The 19,582-nt window shown below is 39.7% G+C and overlaps 1 protein-coding gene across 4 annotated transcripts in view; it reads left to right on the top strand.

The window, feature by feature from the left end:
• The window catches only part of CD109 (CD109 molecule), a 71,869-nt gene extending 53,728 nt beyond the window's left edge, over positions 1-18,141 (top strand). For 2 of the 4 annotated variants that reach the window (XM_082218237.1, XM_082218235.1), the window contains exons 26-33: positions 1,053-1,218; positions 2,110-2,300; positions 3,671-3,826; positions 3,919-3,984; positions 10,198-10,340; positions 12,688-12,844; positions 14,087-14,189; positions 15,053-18,141. In XM_082218237.1, coding sequence (XP_082074363.1) covers positions 1,053-1,218; positions 2,110-2,300; positions 3,671-3,826; positions 3,919-3,984; positions 10,198-10,340; positions 12,688-12,844; positions 14,087-14,189; positions 15,053-15,225 — 1,155 coding nt within the window. In that variant the 3' untranslated portion in view covers positions 15,226-18,141. Of the gene's footprint in view, positions 1-1,052; positions 1,219-2,109; positions 2,301-3,670; positions 3,827-3,918; positions 3,985-4,248; positions 4,280-10,197; positions 10,341-12,687; positions 12,845-14,086; positions 14,190-15,052 lie in introns of those variants that run through there. The other 2 variants (XM_082218236.1, XM_082218238.1) reach the window with 2 other exon arrangements.
• Positions 18,142-19,582: the final 1,441 nt, after the last annotated feature.

Here is a 19,582-nt window from a genome sequence, read left to right as displayed (position 1 = left end):
TGAAGCAAAGTTCTTAACCTGAGGTACTATTTCTGGGTTAGCAGAGTCTGTAACCTGAAGCGTGTGTAACCTGAAGCGTATGTAACCCGAGGTACCACTGTATTTGAAGGGGCCAAGCCTCCCCAAAGTTGACGGGCATTGGTGAATGTGTCCATCAGACCAAAAAAGGTTGGTCAGTCCTGATTAAAGGAACAGCTAGACGAGGTCTTATCCACACTTACTTTTCCTTTGCTCTTTCCAGGCAGCGGTTTGCAATATAAAATAGCTCTGAGATTGAGCACCTCCTTTTTTTGTTCTGGAGCTTTCCCTGAGAAACCTGCTCTTTGAAGCTGAATTGGAGCAAGTGTTAATCTGCGGAAAACCTGAATTGATGATGCTCTAATTAAGCTTTAAAGAGGAGGCTTTTGTTGAGAAACCCCACTTGAAGGCAAAAGGTAAGTGTGGATAAGCCCAAACTCTGTCCAACTTGGGCTTGCATGTTAAGAAGGATCTATTATATTTCTTCCAGTAGCACCTTAAAGACCAACTAAGTTAGTTGGTCTTTAAGGTGCTACTGGAAGGAATTTTTTTATTTTGACTATGGCAGACCAACACGGCTACCTATCTGTAACTATTATATTTCTGTTAGACCAGGAATGGGTTTCTCTTCATTTTTATTTTCATTTATCTTCAAAATGCAATTTGCATTTCCCCTTTCATTGCATATTTTCTGTTGTGTGGTTTGCATGATCTGTGCTGGAGGTGGGCAAGGAGCTATACGAGGCACTGAAATCTCCCACTAATCTCCACTAAGCATCATCTGGATCCTGAGATTTCAGGTCTTGCCCATACCCTTTCAAGCATCCTTTCAGCCATAAAGGCTAGAAACTTGCTGTTTTTAAAAAGAAAGCTAAGATTCTCAGGCCGCTGGATTATGTGATCAAGCCAACATTCTGTTTTTTTGTGGAATAACAACATACACACAACCCTGACATTAATGTATGAAGATTGCAATTTAACATTTGCTTGGTTAAAGGGAGTTCATAGCTTATTTCATATTTTTCTTTCTGCAGTATGATTATGCTATAAGAAAAGCACTGGACTTTCTGGAATTTAAATTAAGTGAAGGCATATCAGATAATCATACGCTTGCCCTTGTGACTTATGCTTTATCGCTGGCAAAGAGTGCGGAAGCAAAGCGAGCTCTGGACCTATTGAATGAGAGATCAGAACATCAAGGTAGTGTAAGACAGCTGAATTTACAATTGCAGATGGTACAACCACTATGGTAGTACAGGGTTCTCACACTTTCTAGCCCCAGGATCCATGTGACATAACTGAGGTCCACCAGTCACAAAATGGTGGTGCAGGGGCCAAACCAGTCACAAAATGGTGGCAGATGGAAGCAGAATTTGGCATGGGTATTTTTCCCTCACTTTTTAATTTCCTTCAACAGATTCTCTTCCTCTTTCCCGTCAGAGGAGGGAGATCTCCCTTCCCTTCCCTTACCCTAAACGTGTCTATCTTCCAGCCATGGCACTTATTGTGGGGTGAGGCAGGCAAGTGAGGAGGCACTGGCCAGGCTGAGGCCCACCTAAAAGTGGCTTGTGGTCCACTGGTGGATCCCAACCCACTGTCTGAGAAACACTGTGTTAGTATAAAGAAAGTGTCAATCAAACCTATAGAACCTGAGATACAGCATTATTTATAACCCTCACCAAGAAATCCCTAGTTTTAAAGGTGGTCACTGTTTTTAATTTTGAGAATATTAGGAATGCTTCTGGAACTTAATTTGAGCTTTGTAGGCTTCTCCTTGAATATAACAAAAAGTGGATTACCACCTTTCTTTTATTTGATAAGTCAATAAGTTTTTATTAATTTGCCCATGCATGCATCATACTCATTTTCAAGTGGCACCTGCAACAAAATGTTGCCGTGTGGAGTGTTCCTGTTCAGGATTCTAGCTAGGCAGCCATGCTCTTTTCAAAATAATTGATATTTGAAATGGTTGACTGTATGTGGACTTCAGACTATTATAGTTTCTTAGTTGTGAAAGGATTATTATTATTATTATTATTATTATTATTATTTTGTTGCTGCTATGTGAAAAGTTTATTCTTCTTTTTCCAGAAGAACTCAGATTCTGGATATCACAAGCTTCTCAACTGTCTGATTCCTGGCAGCCTCAGTCTGTAGATATTGAGGTTGCAGGCTATGCTGTTTTGTCTCATGCTAAACAACAGAGATTATTAGAGGGGATCCCTATTATGAAGTGGTTAAGCCAGCAAAGAAACCACCTGGGAGGCTATTCTTCTACACAGGTTAGAGGTCATCTTTACAAAATTTACTGTTGTTGTCTTTTCATAATTAATATTAGTCTTTTTTGTGGCTCCAGCCATGGAGTTTCTCTTTTAAACCTTAGACAGGAAACTTTGAAAAGCACTGTTTTGAACTTGTGATAAATTAACTGCTTGGTAATTGGTTTCTAAATTGCAAGGAGTTCATTTGTTTTTGAGGATGAAAGGAAGAAATGCTTGATTCTTCAAGGGAGCCTGTCAGTACCTTCTACAAAATGCATGCCAAAGCCACAGCCTGATTGCTAACAGGCCCAGAGCATTGTCTGTGGACAAATGTTGCAGCAAAGTAGGGTTTGATGTGACCAACACATGAATGGAGAATCCCACCTAGAGTTCTGTGACGAAAGAAAGGTGGGATAGAAGTGAAGTGAAATGAATTCATTACTGATGGGTATTTGCTACTTGGAAAAACCATTTATCAAATCATTAAAACCTAAGAAAACACTTAACAGATTGCTCTTTGATAATTAGAAGGCTTTCCAATTGGTCTCTTCCAGATCTCTTGGGAGTCTTCCATAAAAATGAGTGTGAGCAAGTGTGGCATAGTAGATAGAAAACTGAATTTGGATTGAATTCAAAACTGAGGTTAGGTCTGAGTGTACTCCATAAGGATGTTTGACCAATTACTTTATCTAGGATCATAGAATTGTAGAGTTGGAAGAGACCATAAGGGCCATCTAGTCCAGTCCTCTTTTACTCAACTGGGGCTTGAACTTACAACCCTGAGATTAAGAGTTTCATGCTCTACCAACTGAACCATCAATATTAGCAACAAACTGGCACAGCCCATTCCATGTTCCATGATTGTTCAGTGTTAGCATTCCAATTCCAGCAATTATTTTTATGCAGCAGTTTCGTTTCTCATGCTGGCCGTTGCCCTCCCTGTCCCTTTTCCTTATTAGAACTTTAAACTTTTGTATAAAGGTTACTTGTCAAGCTTTTGTCATGCAACCATTATAGTTTTAAAAGATCAGGGCAAATACTGCCTGGTGCTCTGCCTAGCTTTTTTGGGCAGCAAGCAGAACGCACAAGGAAGTCCACCACCCTGTTCAAGTATTCAGTCTGGGTGCCAGTGCATATGTGAAGAAGGGAGAAGGAAGATTGCATCTGCCAGCCTCATCTCCCATTCCTTGTGTCCATGGGTCCTATGAATAGGCTGGAACACAACGCTGGCCGGCTGTAGCATTGGTCCAAGCTACATGTTTGGAGACTCAGAGACTCCTGTGTGTCTCAGCTCAAAGAGCAAAACAATCCAACTGTTAAGGCAGGCTGGAACCTACTTACTTTAGAGGCATCTGTATTAAACAATAATTTGTTCTTGCTTCTCTATACAGGACACTATAGTGGCCCTGCAGGCTTTGAGTGCCTGTGCAATGCTTACTACTGGCATTGAAACAGAAATGGATGTAACAGTTAGTCCATCTAGCGAAAACGATCCAGTTGTGTTCAGAATTAATAATGAAAACCGCTTACTTCTCAAGACCAAAGAGGTACTGTAGTAAAGAAGCCCTTCTGTTTTCAGTACAGTGCATTCAGTTCATTGTGCTTTTTTGAACATGCTAATACTCACCATTGTTTTTAGGTTGCAGCTACACAGCCAGTGGGAGTTACAGTTTTTGCAAGCGGCCGTGGCTTGGGACTCTTCCAGGTATGTGATGTTGCTTTTGTGGAACTTCCTTTTCAGAAGGCTATTTGAACTAGAAACTACGTTCTGAGGTGGATTTAGGGGTGTGTGATTGGCTCACCCGCACTGGTCGCTGAGCTAACAGGGCGCCACAACAGTGATTTAGAACAGAAGGTGGGTGGGGGGTGCCAGATTTTGGCATTGCACAGGATGCCACTGAAATTTGAAAGCCCTAAGTCCACCACTGCTACTTTTTAGGTTGATTACATTTTCATTTTCAAACGTGGACTCAATATTATGTGATCTAGGCCACTTACTAGAGTTCCTGTGACTTAATTAACTTGGATTTTTCCAGTGTGTTTTATCTGCCCCTTGTACTGGACTCTCTTAAAGCGCTCTATCATTCAATTATAACAGTCATATGGTAACTAGTAAGGCCGTCCATAACATAAAGAATTTATGGTTTGGTTTTTAATTCCTGTGGGCAGATGACCTTCACCCAATGGAAGTTTTCCATCCCTTCCCTCTTACGAGAGTATTTGTGTTTGGCTACATTTATGTTTGGTATCTGCCACCATTTGTAGATGCTTCCAGAAGAGATAATGTTGTTTGTAGTTTGAAGGTGGCAAGAGTGCAGAATATAGGTTAGCGTAGAAATCCAATACCTTTATTGCATACTTTTGTCTTTAATTCCCATAGAAAGTATTAAACTGAGTGCATAAATTACATGAACCACTTTCCATGATGACTTGAATTCTGTGCAACAAACAAACTAATCTGCAGCAGATAAACAGTAATCAGCCATTCATCAGCTGTAATTCAACAATGGCGGAAGTCGAAGAGTAAACTATATGTTATTCCTGTAAAATCTCAGTAAGAGACCAGAGCATTGTAAATTGGAATTATTCTGGTGTGTGCATTTTCATAAATGCTGTTTCTGATTACCATAAAGTTCAAATGTGTTTGAGAATAATTTCAGTTCCAGCAGTGGAGGCCAAGAATTCTGTCGGTATCACAGAAGGCAATTGCTTGCTCATCCATCATATTTGAAGGTAGTGGAGTTAGCAGGAATTGTTTCCAACAACAGTCAGACTGCTAAAAGTTAACAACAAATGCAAAATATCACAAGCTTCTTTTTAAATAATGAACCTATCAGACTAATTTTAAATCTAGAATTAATCAAGCATAAGCATTCTGTTATGGGTTTAAATTTATTGCAACAATAAATTGACTTCAAGCACTAAGTACATAAGGGAAGCGGGTGGCGCTGTGGGTTAAACCACAGAACCTAGGGCTTGCCGATCAGAAGGTCGGTGGTTTGAATCCCCGCAACGGGATGAGCTCCCGTTGCTCGGTCTTTGCTCCTGCCAACCTAGCAGTTCGAAAGCACTAGCTGTTCGAAAGCGCAAGTAGATAAATAGGTACCGCTCTGGCGGGAAGGTAAACAGTGTTTCCGTGCACTGCTCTGGTTCGCCAGAAGCGGCTTAGTCATGCTGACCACACGACCCAGAAGCTGTACACCGGCTCCCTCCACCAGTAAAGTGAGATGAGTGCCACAACCCCAGAGCCATCTGCGACTGGACCTAATGGTCAGGGGTCCCTTTACCCTTTACTAAGTACATATTTACTTGTTTCCTAACAGTAACATTGATCCTATGCATATTTCCCCTTAAGATTATTCCACTTGAACGAATGGAGTTTACACATAATTAAGAGTGCATAGGATTGTCTTGTTACTTTTTAAGTGGCATTGGCTAGCATCACAAGTGGTAGCCTTATGCTATTAGTGGGGCTTGACCCTTCCAGGCCTACAGGGCTCACCCTTACCACTAGGTCATTGGAGACTCAGGAAATCTGCTACAGCTTGGCACTAATTTTTCCTTGATGAAGTAGGGGATTCCTGTAGTTGGGGGGCAGAACAAGGCAGAAGGCTGGAAAGCCATTATTTCCACGACTATAGCAAAAACAGATTTAAAGCACGGGTCTTCCGTGATACAGTTCCAAGACCCTGCACTTTCTCGTCTGTAGTTTGGCAGAGCAAAAGAAATAAAGACTTCTGGAATAATTTCATCCAATACAGTTTGGGTTTGCTGGAACCACCTCCTTTCTTTCCTTTTACTTGGCAGGAATCTTGCCGAACGAAAAAGAACTGTGATACCCTTCAAAGGGTTATTTCCCCCCGCCACTTCAGCCCATAAGCTAGATCTGCTTTTCATCTGCGATATGAAATCGCATGTGATTATTACCATCTTTCTTTCTTTTTGCTATATTAATTCCCTTATCCTGTGAGCCATTGCTGCAAAGCAGCAGCTCATATGTTCTGGCATGCGCATCCCAACCCTGGTGTGGCAGAACAATTTGTCCCCTCCTGTCGAAGCTCAGGCCAAGCGCTACCACAGCTGCTCCCAATGGCACTTCTATCCCGATGCCCTTGCATGGCAAAGCTGTTCTGCACAAGAAGCTTGTGGAAGGTTGGCTGGGGCTTGGCAGAGGGCTTGGTGATACTCCTCCAGAGGCATCCTGCAGATTGCTCTTCACTTCCAGAGCCCTAAAACGTGACACAGCCTAGTTTTCTTCTTTAAATAACAGCAAAATGAATAATAGGAGGACATCTTTGTCCTACTCACCACATGCAGGAAACATTTCTATCCTGTTAAAAGGCTCTGGGTTGTAAAAACTCTTTTTTGTACTTAAGGCTGTGCAGCTGTGCAGCAGCTAACCAAAGGAGTCGTCTGATAGCAAATAAGAGTTTGATGAGGAAGCACGATAGTGGCCAGCCACATTTGGTAACTGGTGCAGGTCCTCTGTTGGCAGGTCTTCACAAGATGCTGCTCACCAACGAAATGCAGATTGCCAACCATGTGTAGACGACTTGTTAAAGGGATCAATATTTTTTTTCCCTGATGTTGTGCCTGTTTGGAACTGCAGAAACAGTGGGACTGGGTTGGGAGGTACCTGGGAGGCCCCATTACAAGTTTTTCCCCTCCATTCAGTTCTGTGGAGACCTTCTGGTGATTGATTATTGCCTCTCTCTTTGCAATTCTAACAACACAGGCCGGATTTTTAGGAGATCTGTCTATTCCTAAGTATCTTATATCCATCTGAGTATTATTATTTTTTTCCGTACCAGGTGTCCCAGCATCTTTATTGCCTTCTGGTCAGCCTGTTTGAAACTTTATTTATCTTGGATTTAAAAAAAAAATCAAAATCAAAGGCATAGTTGTTATGCTCTTTGTGTCTACTGTTGATAAACTTACGCAGCAAGCTTTCCTGTTGGCTGGAAGAAAGCATCCTTAATTAAACTCTTCACTGTGAAATGGGCTGATCTAGCTGAAACCTCTGGCAATGTCATGCCTGACTTCCAGAAGCCCTTTCTTTTGTTTTGGATACTAACATCTATTCCATGCATATACCTGCAGCAAAGTGAGGGATCCAAATTGGTTTTAATTAATGTGCCTTGTTGTTTTAGTCAAGATAGACATGCTTATTTGGGGTTGCATCCAACAAAGCTGTCCAGTTTACGTAAGAACATCTGCTTGTGCAGCAAAACTTCTCCCCCCTCTTCTCTCCTTTCTTCCATGTGCCCCCCAAATCGGTTCTGGGGATTCCCCCGACCTGCAGCTGACTTGTGCTTTCACAAGCAGAAGTTTTTGCATTAACAGAACAGCCTTGTTGGATGCAACTCCATGAAATTAGGGTTTTAACTCTGCTTAACCAAATAAAATATATTTTGGACTTCTTAACACACTGGACATTGACAGGGCTCCCTTGAGATAATACCCATCTGGTTTTATGAGGTTGTTTATGACCCATTTTTACAGGTGCTTGCATTTGTTGTTTTTTTATGCAAGTTAGGCTGCATGCACAGTTACCTGAGACTTAGCCCCATTAGTCTTACTTTTGAGTAGACACGTGCTGGATTGTGCTGTTGGTTTAACATTCCATTTCCTTCCTCAACACTCAATTTAACAGCCAAATAAAATACTTTGGAGAAGAAACTCCTGCTGAAGATAACCCTTTAGCATATACCTCCATCCAGACATCTGTTTGCTATGATCAGAGGCTTAAGAATAAACATAGGAAAGCAAAGGATTCCTGGACTGGTAGGAGATTTTTCCAAATACTTGACACATTTCAGATGGAATATTGCAGGGACTGCCGCCAGATTTTTTTTAAAAAAAAGCTTAATAAGGCTGCCAGTGACTGGCGTTGAAGATTTCTCTGTTGCTGTCGGTAGTTGCTGGAGTGCAGTTTGTCCTGCTATTTCATTAGTGTGCTAGGAGCTGCTGTGCTTCCTGGAAGAAACAGGAGCCTCTTTGGGGTCAGAAGTTGGTAAGCTTAGTTACACTAAGTGTTACAAACACTGAATTCCAGCTATCTGTTCCTGGATAGTCCCTTTCAGTGTGCTGTTTTGCCACAGCAACTTCCTATTTATTTTTGCAATTTTTATTTTATTTTAGCTAAACCAGTGGTGTGGATCTAGAGATGATCCAGGAGTCTAGAATGTATTTTGCCCCACAGCCAGAATATGACTTTTGCCAAGCAAGACTGCTGGCCTTTCTACACAATTAAACAAAAGTGTCCCTAGCCATCCTGAACCAGCTACAGTTTGCAATGTCCCCCATCTGTATATAAAGATATGAGGAACTTTGCTTCAGACCACGCTGCTCGTTCTCCGCCTTCTTAAACCTAGTGGGTTGTGTGCTCTGGCACAGGGGATAGAGAACACCCAACCTTAAAGATTAAAAAATCCCCAAAAACCTAAAGTTTCCATAAAGAGGGAGAAGGGCCAATTTGGGTTTTGCCACTTAAAGAAAAGTGTCAGGATGAGCACGCCAGTGTTCAGGTTAGGCAGCTGGAAACACTCAACAGTCCAATCATTTCAAACAAATAAAAACCTTAACTAGGAAGATCACAAAATAGTACAGACATGAATTCAGTTATTGAGACGTGAGCATTATCTAGTAAATGCCCAGACACTCACACTTACATCCAGTTACAAAAAAACAATGCCTGCACAATCTGGGGAAACTATCACATTTTCCCAGATACAAAACATTGTATATTTAAGTGATTGTAAAATACATTTGCCCTAGAACAGAAGTGCAATCTTAAGGGAAGATGGTTTGTTCCCAGAAAATGTGTAGCAAATGTTCGCATATTGTACAAAAGGTCTGCAAGACCTGAATTAGTTTTGCCGTCCTCACAAACCCCAGTGTTGGCAGCTGTGGGTACCAGCCTAGGTGTAAGTCACTTGTGTGTGTGAATTGTGAAGGGCTGGCTGTACACTGGATGCATCTCTGTATTCTATACGACTATACAGATGTGCCCTACAAAATGAGTCAGTAAATGCTCTTTGCGTGTGGTATGAAATCTTGCTTTGCACCGTATGCAGCAGAGAAGGAAGGAGTTTTTCCATTCCTGAGTGGATACTGTAGTCAGGTAAAGCATATTCAGTCACTCCTTTGTGAGCCTTTCTTTCTCTGTGCGCTTTTCTTTGTCCAGTACCAAGAAGGAATGGAAGATTAAACATGAAGTTTCTTTCAATTAAATGTGTTCTTAAGGGGTCATTCAGTATATTGTTTCAGATGTTCCTTTGCTGCTGGTAAATTCTTCCCCGTTTGCTTCTCTTGGCAAATACTAAAACAACAGCTTTTGGGTGTTGACAAATTGCTGATTTGCTTCCAGCTTGATTTGACCAAATTCACAACGTGCCTCCAATAAGGAGAAAGCATGTTCAACTTTTTTTTTTTTTTTGATCCTGATGGGCTTCTTTGGAGGCCTTAGGAGTGGATGTTTTCATTCAGAAACAGTGATGTGTTTTACCTTCCTTACTTTTTTGGGGGGTGGGTCTTTTTATATTACAGCAGTTCTGTATTTAGTTTCCTAAATAAGCATATGCCTAGGGATTCATACAAATTACACCCCTATCTGTCCTTTATGGCAGCATAATGTTAATGGCAGCATACTCATGGGATTTCATAATTTGCTTGCATTAGCCTGGCAGTTTTGCTCCTCTTACATTCTGGATTGACTCAAATTATTCTATGGTGAATGTTGATGCTGAAACTATATCACAACTATAAAGTTTTCAGGATCTAGAATTTAGACTGCCCTATTCTTACCTCTCTTCAAGAGTTCTTTCATAGTCCTGCAGCTTGATCTCAGATGTTTGTATTATATCACTTATATACACACCAGTAATTTCACCAATGTTTGATGTTTCCACTCTTGTAGCTCAATATTATGTACAACGTGAAAAATTCACATACCAGTAGGCGGCGTAGATCTGCACAAAGTCAGGAAGCCTTTGACTTGGATGTTGTCGTAAAGGATGACAAAAAAGATATAAATCACTTAACGCTGAACGTTTGCACCAAGTAAGTAAATATGTGAAGCTACCACTCCTCCCCTTTTATTTACAGAATTCTAATAATATTTGGACAGGGCATTTTTTTTTTTACACATACATGAATAGCTCAAGGGAGCAAAGATTGCATGTATATAAAGCAAAAATATCAGGAATAGCAGATTTGAACAGATGATCCTTTTTAAAGAACAGTTCTGAGTAAACATGCTTTGTGTCAGGTTTCAAGTCTTCACAATGCCAGTAAAATTTGTTTCCTTTTTAACATAGCAATTCATTAGCTTGCTTTCCTTCCATTGAGGCTTGTGCATTTAAATTAGCTGATTTTAAATGCTTGCTCCCCGTTTTGCTTTGCTTCCACAAGGGCATCCCCAGCGATCTCCCTACTTAGGTTGCTAGCCAGCTAGCCAAGTCATTTTTCAGGATACCCCATTCCACCCTCCACTCCCCCAAGTTTTCTGCTTTTCTTTTTCAACTGATCTTCAACATCCTGTGGTTACTGATCCTATTCAGATTTCATCGAACTCTTTGTGGTTGTATTCTTTGCCCCCCCCTTTAGTTTTTTTTTAATTAAAAAAACATATTTATTGTACTTATTTAAACCTTGGGGTTCCTCCTAGCATTCTGATGCATTCCTCTTGGACTTTATTTTTCTACAATAGTTCTGTAGAAAACAATTATACCTTGATGGCAATGACCAGAGCTCTCTTCCTATTTGCAGTTACAACACAGACATAATTACATCCAGTTCCAATTCAGTTATTTGTTTTCAATAGCAGCTACTTTGGCCTGGCGACTCATCCCACAGATGGTTTTGTTTCCTTTTAATCTCACGAGCCAGCCTCAGCCAGCAGTTGTACTGAATTTCTTTCAAAGCCATATCTGTATTTAATCATCCCTGCTGCCAGGCCTGAGAGCATTGCTTTGAAAAGTGAGTCTTCCTCTCTTGCAAATTGTCCCCATATAAAAAGAAATACAGTTTTATTAAATTACTTTTAACTACTGTCAGGCATTCAAAATACAGATTGGAGACACACTCTTTTTCCAAGAGAACAGTGGTGGTTTACTGTCTCTGCCAAGCAAAATCCTTCTGCCACCTATTTGAAGAACTCCCCTCATGAAAAGGTACTTAAGTGTTACCTCATATAAATTAAAAAGCCACAAACATGTTTTCATAGCCTAGCTGAGAGTTAGCATTATTATGTGACTTGCAGGCATCTACTATATTGTGTGATTATCTGGATGAAGGTGCTTTCATGAGCACTTCTGGGAGGCAAAAAGAGAAAGGATGGTTATCCCAGAGGCTCCATTACATAAATTAGTTATATAGGCTGCAATCCTATATCTACATACCTGGAAATAAGCTCCATTGAACTCAGTCAAATGACTTATGACATGTAGTGAATTGTGTTGTTATTTAAATTCCATACATTATTTTAGGTGCTACAGACCATCAACTAGTTAAGTGTTCTGCAGATTTACCTATGCTTGAATAGCAGGTTAATCAACTAGAAACTTAATACTACAAAATGTTGGAAAGCATCCAGACAATCAGCAAGCTCTTTATTTTCCCATCACATTTGTGGTGAATGAAGTGGAAGTCAGGTGACAGAAGGGGTCCATCGGTCAGAAGACTCTCCAGCTACTGCTTGCTTAGACGAGCTAGATTAGTTTGGTTTTGCAGCAGTCAGTTTTCCAATAACTTTATTCTGCTTGATTCTAACTGCCAAGTGGACACAATCCATCAAAAGGTTGTGACTAGGCCCATTGAATGCAAAGGAATGGGACTTACTAACTTTGCCATGTTTTATTTTAGTGGGAGTTTGTTGTATTTTGCTGCACTGCTGTCAGTTCTTGCTGGAAAAAAACTGATTCCCTTCTTGTTCACTCCCAGGGTGTTCTTGTCTCCACATCATATCTTTTACTGGCCTATGTGCTTCTTAAAACCATCTTCTTGCCATTTCCACCTCTCCTCAGTTACATCCCCGCTTCTTAGGGTGATTCCAAGAAGCAGCAGACAGCAAAGGAAATAGTTATTTCCAAGTTGTGGCTGGGGAGCTATCTGGATCATATTAATTAACTGACGAATGCATGTCCTTAATAATATTTTCCAAATTGAGAAAGATGAATTTTACATACAAGTGCTTAGCAATTTTCTTTGTAAATTATTGCCATTCTGTGACCAAGAATTGGGCATTAAATCCCCAATGTAATCTAACTGGAAAGTTTTAAAAATGCATTTCACTTTTGGTTGTTCTAATTATCCTAACCCTTAATTAAAATCCAGGGGTATTTACAATAGAATGTTTGAGTAAGTTTATATCTATGTAAACTATTCTGTTCCCTTTTTTGTTTGTTAGGTATTTGGGTGTTGGCTCATCTTCAAGGAGTGGCATGGCCCTCATAGAGGTTGGATTACTGAGCGGCTTCTCTCTGTCACCCAGTTTCGTGTCATTAGATGATCCAGTTAAGAAAGTGGAGAAGGCGGAAGGCAAAGTCCATTTATATCTGGACTCCGTAAGTCAAAATACTGGATGAGGGTTTAATTAATAAAATAAAAAAATTTACTACCCCCTGCCCTTTAAATTCAGATATCACATTTTTACGAAGTTTAAACAAAAAATAAATAAATTAAACTTTCTGGAACTAATAAAACAGGGCAATATTCTCATAGGGCATGCACTACTTTCTCCACAGTAGGGTTTTGGTTAAAGCTGTATACTTGGAATACTATTTTGTTTTAAAGACATGTTTGTTGTATATGACCTTTTAGTGTTCAGTGAAACAAGTATTAAGCACATGAAATATGGATTCATACGGTGTTCCTAGTGTGCACTCTTTACACAAGGTGTGGAAGGAGCAGCAGTTAATGGGGATGTGTGTCTCTGCCCCCAAATATGGAACTTTTTTTCCTGGACTAGCACTAATGTTTGTATATGAGTTCATATATGAGTCTGCTCCAGCAGTCTAATCTGCCCACTCCTACTGGCGGATGAAAGATCCACACTGCCAGGATGTGTTCAGCTATATGTGTTGGTTAATGCAAAGTGTTCTGTGTACAAAGAGGAATGCATTGCACATTGGAGCAAAAGAACCTATACTTTCACATTTACGTTTATGTGGTTTGATCTGGAGGTGACTGGTCAGGAAAGAGATGTAGGCATCATGGTGGATAGTTTGATAGAAATGTTGACCTAGTGTGTGGCTGCTTTGGAAAAAAGTGAATTTCATGTTAGACGGATCATTAGGAAAGGGGCTGAAAATAAAACTATATATTTTTACTCTTGGAATTCTGAGTTCAGTTCTGGTTGCTACATCTTAAAAAGAGTATTGTAGGGTTGGGGGGGGGTCATAAAAGTGTAACCAAAATGATAATGAAGCGGGAACAATTCTGCTATGAGGAAAGGCTTTTGAGTTCAGATATGTAAGATGGGACATGATAGTTGTATATACAATTATGTGTGTTTTGGATAAAGCGAATAGAGAGAAATCCCTCCCCCACTTCTCATAATGAAGCTGAATGTTGGAAGGTTTAGGACAGGCAAGCAGGAAGTGCTTCTATGCAAACCACACCTGTAGCCACTGAGAGAACAGGATGCTGCACTAAAGGAGTCTTCATTCTGATCCAGCAGAACCAGTTCATGTTGGTATATTTTAGTAACAAGAAGTTAGGACATTAATTCATCTGGTCAGCTACATGCCTTTACCCTAGGAGTATATAAAAAGTCTTTGAAAGTTTTCTTTCTTTTTACTTTTTAGTTAAATGAAACACAGGTTTGTGTAGACATTCCAGCTGTGAGAGACTTCAAAGTGGCAAATACCCAGGATGCCTCTGTGACTGTGGTGGATTATTATGAACCCAGTAAGTGCCAATTGTTTTTGACATATCTCATATTCAGTGCTGAAGTAAGCAGTTGTAGTTAGTTAAAGTGAAGAATTGACTCCTTTAAGCTTGAAAAGAACCATATTAAATAGAAAATACCCTAGTATCAAATACCACAGGGGAAAAAAAATGAACAAACAAATTCTTCCAGAATGTAGTTTGGTGAATTTCTTACAGGATAAACACCGTGAGGTGAGGTGGGCAGGAACAATTGCTCTTGGATCCTTAGTTAAATTATCCTTTAGGAATTTAAGGGAAGAAAGTTTCCCGTCCCCTCCTCCCACAGCACCTGCTGAAAATCTTATTGGGAGGGCCCTCCAAAACAGTGGGGCATGGGGAGCTGCTGAGAAAAGGATGATAAACTTCATTTCCATGAACCTCCTTAAGTTAACTTACATTTGGATCAAGGCCTAATTTTGAGCAATTGCCCCAGGACTGCTGCTGTTTGGAAAGTCCTAACCCCACAGAGAAACACTTTGGACATTTGGAGGGACACACATAGTTGGGATGGGATAGGAAACCCTCCTTCTGTGAACTTCTTTAAGTTAACATATCTTAGGATGCATGCCAGTGTTTTGCTTCTGCTTAGTTCTGTAGCCTGAATTAGTGCCATAGCAAAATATTTCGAACTTCATTACAGAATACACATCATTTAGGGCCCCTTGGCTTTCTCAAGACAAAGTCAAATGGATTCACTTCACATTGTGGATTTCAGTGGTCTGATTTCCATGAAAGCTGTGTAGCTTTTCAGACATTCTCTTCAGCTTTATGCAAATATATCTCACCAAAATGTCTTAAGTATGATTTGTAGTGAATGGTACTCCTCCAATCTCGCACAATAGGGAGAAGAGCAGTGAGAAGCTACAACTCCGAAGTGATGCAGAGTTTGTCACCATGCACCTTCTGTGAAAAGGATGAATGTGATCTTTGTTCAGCGGATGGCTCTTCATTAATTTACCTCTCTTGTGAACTGTTAATAGTACATGTAAGCCTGTTGTATAGTTGGTTGCTCTAATGTGGGCATCTTACTCATGTTGCACTTCTAAGAGTATTATTGATCTCGCCATCCTACACAAGGGAAATCAGGATGGGGAAGTTCCTCACTTCCACTCATTGGAGGCAGAGACCTGATAGGAAAAGGGGATGAGTTCTAATTTGGAGAACTGAGATTGGGCCCTGTGACAGCTATCAGTTTATTTTACTTTATTTTTAAAAACACACTGATAGGTCTAGAATTCTTGCAGGAACTTGCCATCTCCAAATGATTATCAGGAAGAGCCAGACTTCTCCCCAGAGAGTCTGTCTGAAATGATTATTCCACGTCAGAGCCAAATGTTCTCCTGCACCCATTAAAGTTCAGGGATTAACTGCACATTCCTATCAATGTAAACTTAGAAATAATTCCCATTGAGTTCAATGGGGGTTACTTCTAGGGAAGTTTGTATAGTATTGCAGTCCAGACTTCTGTATCCAGGGACAGAAGGATCAAATATAAGTGCTAAATTTCTGGATGTGGTTCAGTAACATTAAGAACTTAAAACATGTAAACGTTAATGTTCATTTTCTAAATAAATATTTAAATGAGATCAGATTTATTTGGAGGAAAAAAATTAGGAGTATATCGTTCTTTATTTGTACATTAAAAATAAGATGTGTTTTTTTTAAAAAAAGTTTTAGAAAATATATCATTATCTAAAGCCTTACATTCCTTTTAGTTTAGCTTTTGCAAACCTGGTACCCTCCAGATGTTATGGATTACAATTCCCATCAGATCCAGACGGCACAGGCATGCTGGCTAGGACTAGTAGGAGTTGTGGTCCAAAACATCTGGAAAGCACTGGATTGACAAAAACCAGTTTAGATTATGACACATTTTATTCTAACATTTAATTTGCAAGTATTGCTGACTTTAATGGCACAGGGTCAAGTCCTAGCTACGGATGCAAGAGCCCTATTCTCTTTAGCACCTTTTAAACAGTTGCGTAGAAGGGAGAATTTCCAGCAGATGGGGGCACAACAAGCCAGGCTTGCCGAAATCCCCTCTTCTACACAATACTGAATAATGGCACCAACAAAGCAAACTGAGGTGGTTTCTAAACAGCTACACTCACGCAGTCACAAAATGAAAAATGCTAAATTTTATTCAAGACAACTTGTACCAGAAAAAGGTATCTGGTTATTGCTATTATTATTATTATTATTAAATGCAAGTGTGTGAAAAGCAGGCATCTTAAAGTTGAAGGCATCTGTTTTTCTCATGCACCTCGGTCTGAAATGTGATGTTGAGTTTACAGTAGAAAATAAATTACTTGCCCTATTTCTTGCTGGGCAGTAAAACAGGAGCTGAATTGGCTGCCTCCCAACTTAAGACAGCATGAAGCATCAGCTTACCCACACAGTGCCATGGGGAAGAGGCATTAGGATCTGTTGAATTGCATGGCGGGCTCTTCTGGCCCATAGGAATTTGAATACCTCAGTGGTAGGAATGCTACCATAGTTTTTAAAGCAACAGTAACAGAACCCCCCTGCAGTGGCTGGTCAGAGAAAAACGCCTTGCAAAGCAAGAGAAGATCCTCAGAAAGGAAGGAAACATGGTATAGGCTAAGATGGAGCCTAGAGTAGGCCTTTTTTCACTCAAGGTCAGGGTGGACAAGAAAAGCCAGATGAGAGGTTAAAAGTAGCAGTGTTCTTCATAATCTGGCTCTTATCTAAACTGCAATCATTGCAATTTGCAAAAAGGTATAGGACAAACTACAACTAGTACCTAGTCCTAGATGAATATCACCAATATTCACAATTTTGCAAAAATTCAAATTTTTGCCCAGTTTCCAGAGTGAAATTGAGTTTGAAATTTGAATTTACATTTACATTTTGAATGTTAAATCTTACCTCAACACTTAAGTGCTCTAGTCTTGTTGGCATATACTGGTTGTTTAGACTTTGGCAGCCATCAACTATGAAATCTGATAAGTTGTAAACTATATAATACTCCATACCATGGCATGTCATTTATAAAATGTCAAATATATTGTACACCAACTATCAAAAATTCTTAGATAGCATTTGCCAACAAAATAACTAGCATTCAAATTATATTTTGTGACAAATAATCCTATGCATATTTACATGGAAGCAAGTGTCATTGAGTTCATTGGGGCATGTTTCCAGGTAAATGCATAGGGTTGCAGCCTTAAAAACCTTTTTATTTGAGCGAGACAGGTAAGCGCATGTTTAATGAAGTGTTTAAGTCTTTGTTCATTTGAAAGGGAGAGCTTTAAACAGATGCTTAACTTTGGCTGATTGCTAATTGTTAATGCTGCCGTTTCTCTTTCATTTAGATAACTAATTCTTATTCCCTACGCATGTATGTTTTGTCCAAACTTTGCAATGTCTTGATTATATATTTTTCTACTATGCAATGATGTATACATTTTAAGATTCTTAGTTTGTGGTACTGCTGCAGTTTTCTTTGCTGGGATTTGTAAAATATTTTACTGACTTTTCAAGTGAAAATGCAAAACAACCATATGGTGTTAAATTTCTGGCTGGGCCATCTTATATAGCCTACCTGTACTTTCCACAGAATCTAGAAGTCATTGCAATTACTTCATTAAATGGCAACATTTTTCTGTTTTGGATTAGATGGTTCTCGATTTACTAATGGACAGTAGCGGGTGAGGTTTCAATAATCCAGCAAAAGCAATGTTTGTATTGAAGCAACGTCACAAATTTGGGGACAATTTGTCAATCTGGCAAAGGCAATGTATGCATGGGAACAAGCTTCTGTGTTTCATCTTTTGCTACTGTGAGCCCAGCATTCAGAACTGTGTGTGCGGATTTTGGATTCAGAATTTGGTTCTGCCAAATAGCCAGACAGTACTATCACTGTGTTGAAAAGAAAAGTTATATAAAGTTTTCAAATATAAAGCTACTATATTTGTTGATTACGGGAAAGTCTTTGTCTGTAGTAAAAATCACGGAATAGCACATTGTACATGGAAGCTAGATTTTAAGTACCTGAACTGAGAATCACTCTCCTTGGTCGCAGAAGCTTTAGCAAACTGCCCATAGCTTTAGGTCACTCTTAAGGTTATAAGCCCACTTTGTCATAAAAGCCTGATGCAAACATTCATGGAAAACTATTGTTTCAAGCAAACCACTTAAGAAAAAAGTTATGCTCTTGAGGAACAGTCCATCATCACCTTTCCAATGCAATTTTCAAGACAGTTTATAACACAGATTAAAATAGGAAATACTCAGAATAAAATTGCAAGATAAAATACTGGCAAGAGATCATAAGACAGTAGATGGAAACCAAGAAGTTTAAAATGACAACAGTTTGGCAGGCCAGTTCTTGCAAAATGGCAAACATTTTTGTGAGGTGGCGCAAGGCCATTGTGCAGGTCTCCTTCAGAACCGAGTTCCACAGCCCTCAGTGTGGCTACAGGACAACTCCCTTCTGCATCCCAGCTAAGCACTCTTCAGATGGAAAGAAAGCAGAGTCTCTCCAGTAGATCTTAATGAGTGAGCAGGTTCACATGGGAGAAGACAATCCTTTAGATATCCCAATCCTAGGTGGATTAGGGTCTTAAATCCTATCTGCTGCTTCACCTGCTACTCATATTAGTTGCTCAAAACTGAGCAGGTAATGAGAGATATATGCAAGTGAATTCTTTGAACTGAACAAGAGACTACAGGCCCAATTTGCAACTAAGCACAGAATATAATGAGCATCCATCTGGCTATTGCAGAAAAGCTGTGTCGTGTGGATGTATAAAATAATATGTTTAAAATAATATGGATGCATATTATTGATGGGGGGATGCACACCATTGCTGTATATTTTGGTTATCATTGATTTGTTTCAAGTGAAAATTGTGGATAGTTTACATCAAATTAAAATAGCCCATTAATATTTTGCTAAGTTTTTAAAACTTTTAAAAAACCTGTGCGTGTACAAACACACACTCACACTCTCACACACACTCTATACTGAAGAAGAGTATTTCTATTGAGAGCAATGGCTACACTGCACTATAGCAGTAGGATTCAGCTTTTTTGGAATATTAGCCAAAGTTGAATGGATGCACTTCTATGAGAGGAAGTGCTTCTCTGAAACGAGCACTACCCATTGTTTTCATAAAACACACATTCAGAAAGCTTCTGCATGGGCAAAATTCTGCATCCACATGAGATCTGCTCAATTTTGGCCCCTGTGTTTTATTTATTCTTTTTCATGTCCTGAGTAGGCTATGCTATCTTCCAAGTCACTTCTAAATTGTCACATCTACAAACTTGGAAGCATTAACTGCCATGGTTTTCACCAAGGGATTCAGAGAACTAGCTTGGTGAGATGCTATGTTTTCTGTTAG

The sequence above is a fragment of the Podarcis vaucheri genome, assembly GCF_965113315.1.
Source record: "Podarcis vaucheri genome assembly, chromosome: 3".
Classification (NCBI taxonomy): Eukaryota; Metazoa; Chordata; class Lepidosauria; order Squamata; family Lacertidae; genus Podarcis; species Podarcis vaucheri.
This window is presented reverse-complemented; position numbering and strand designations above follow the sequence as displayed.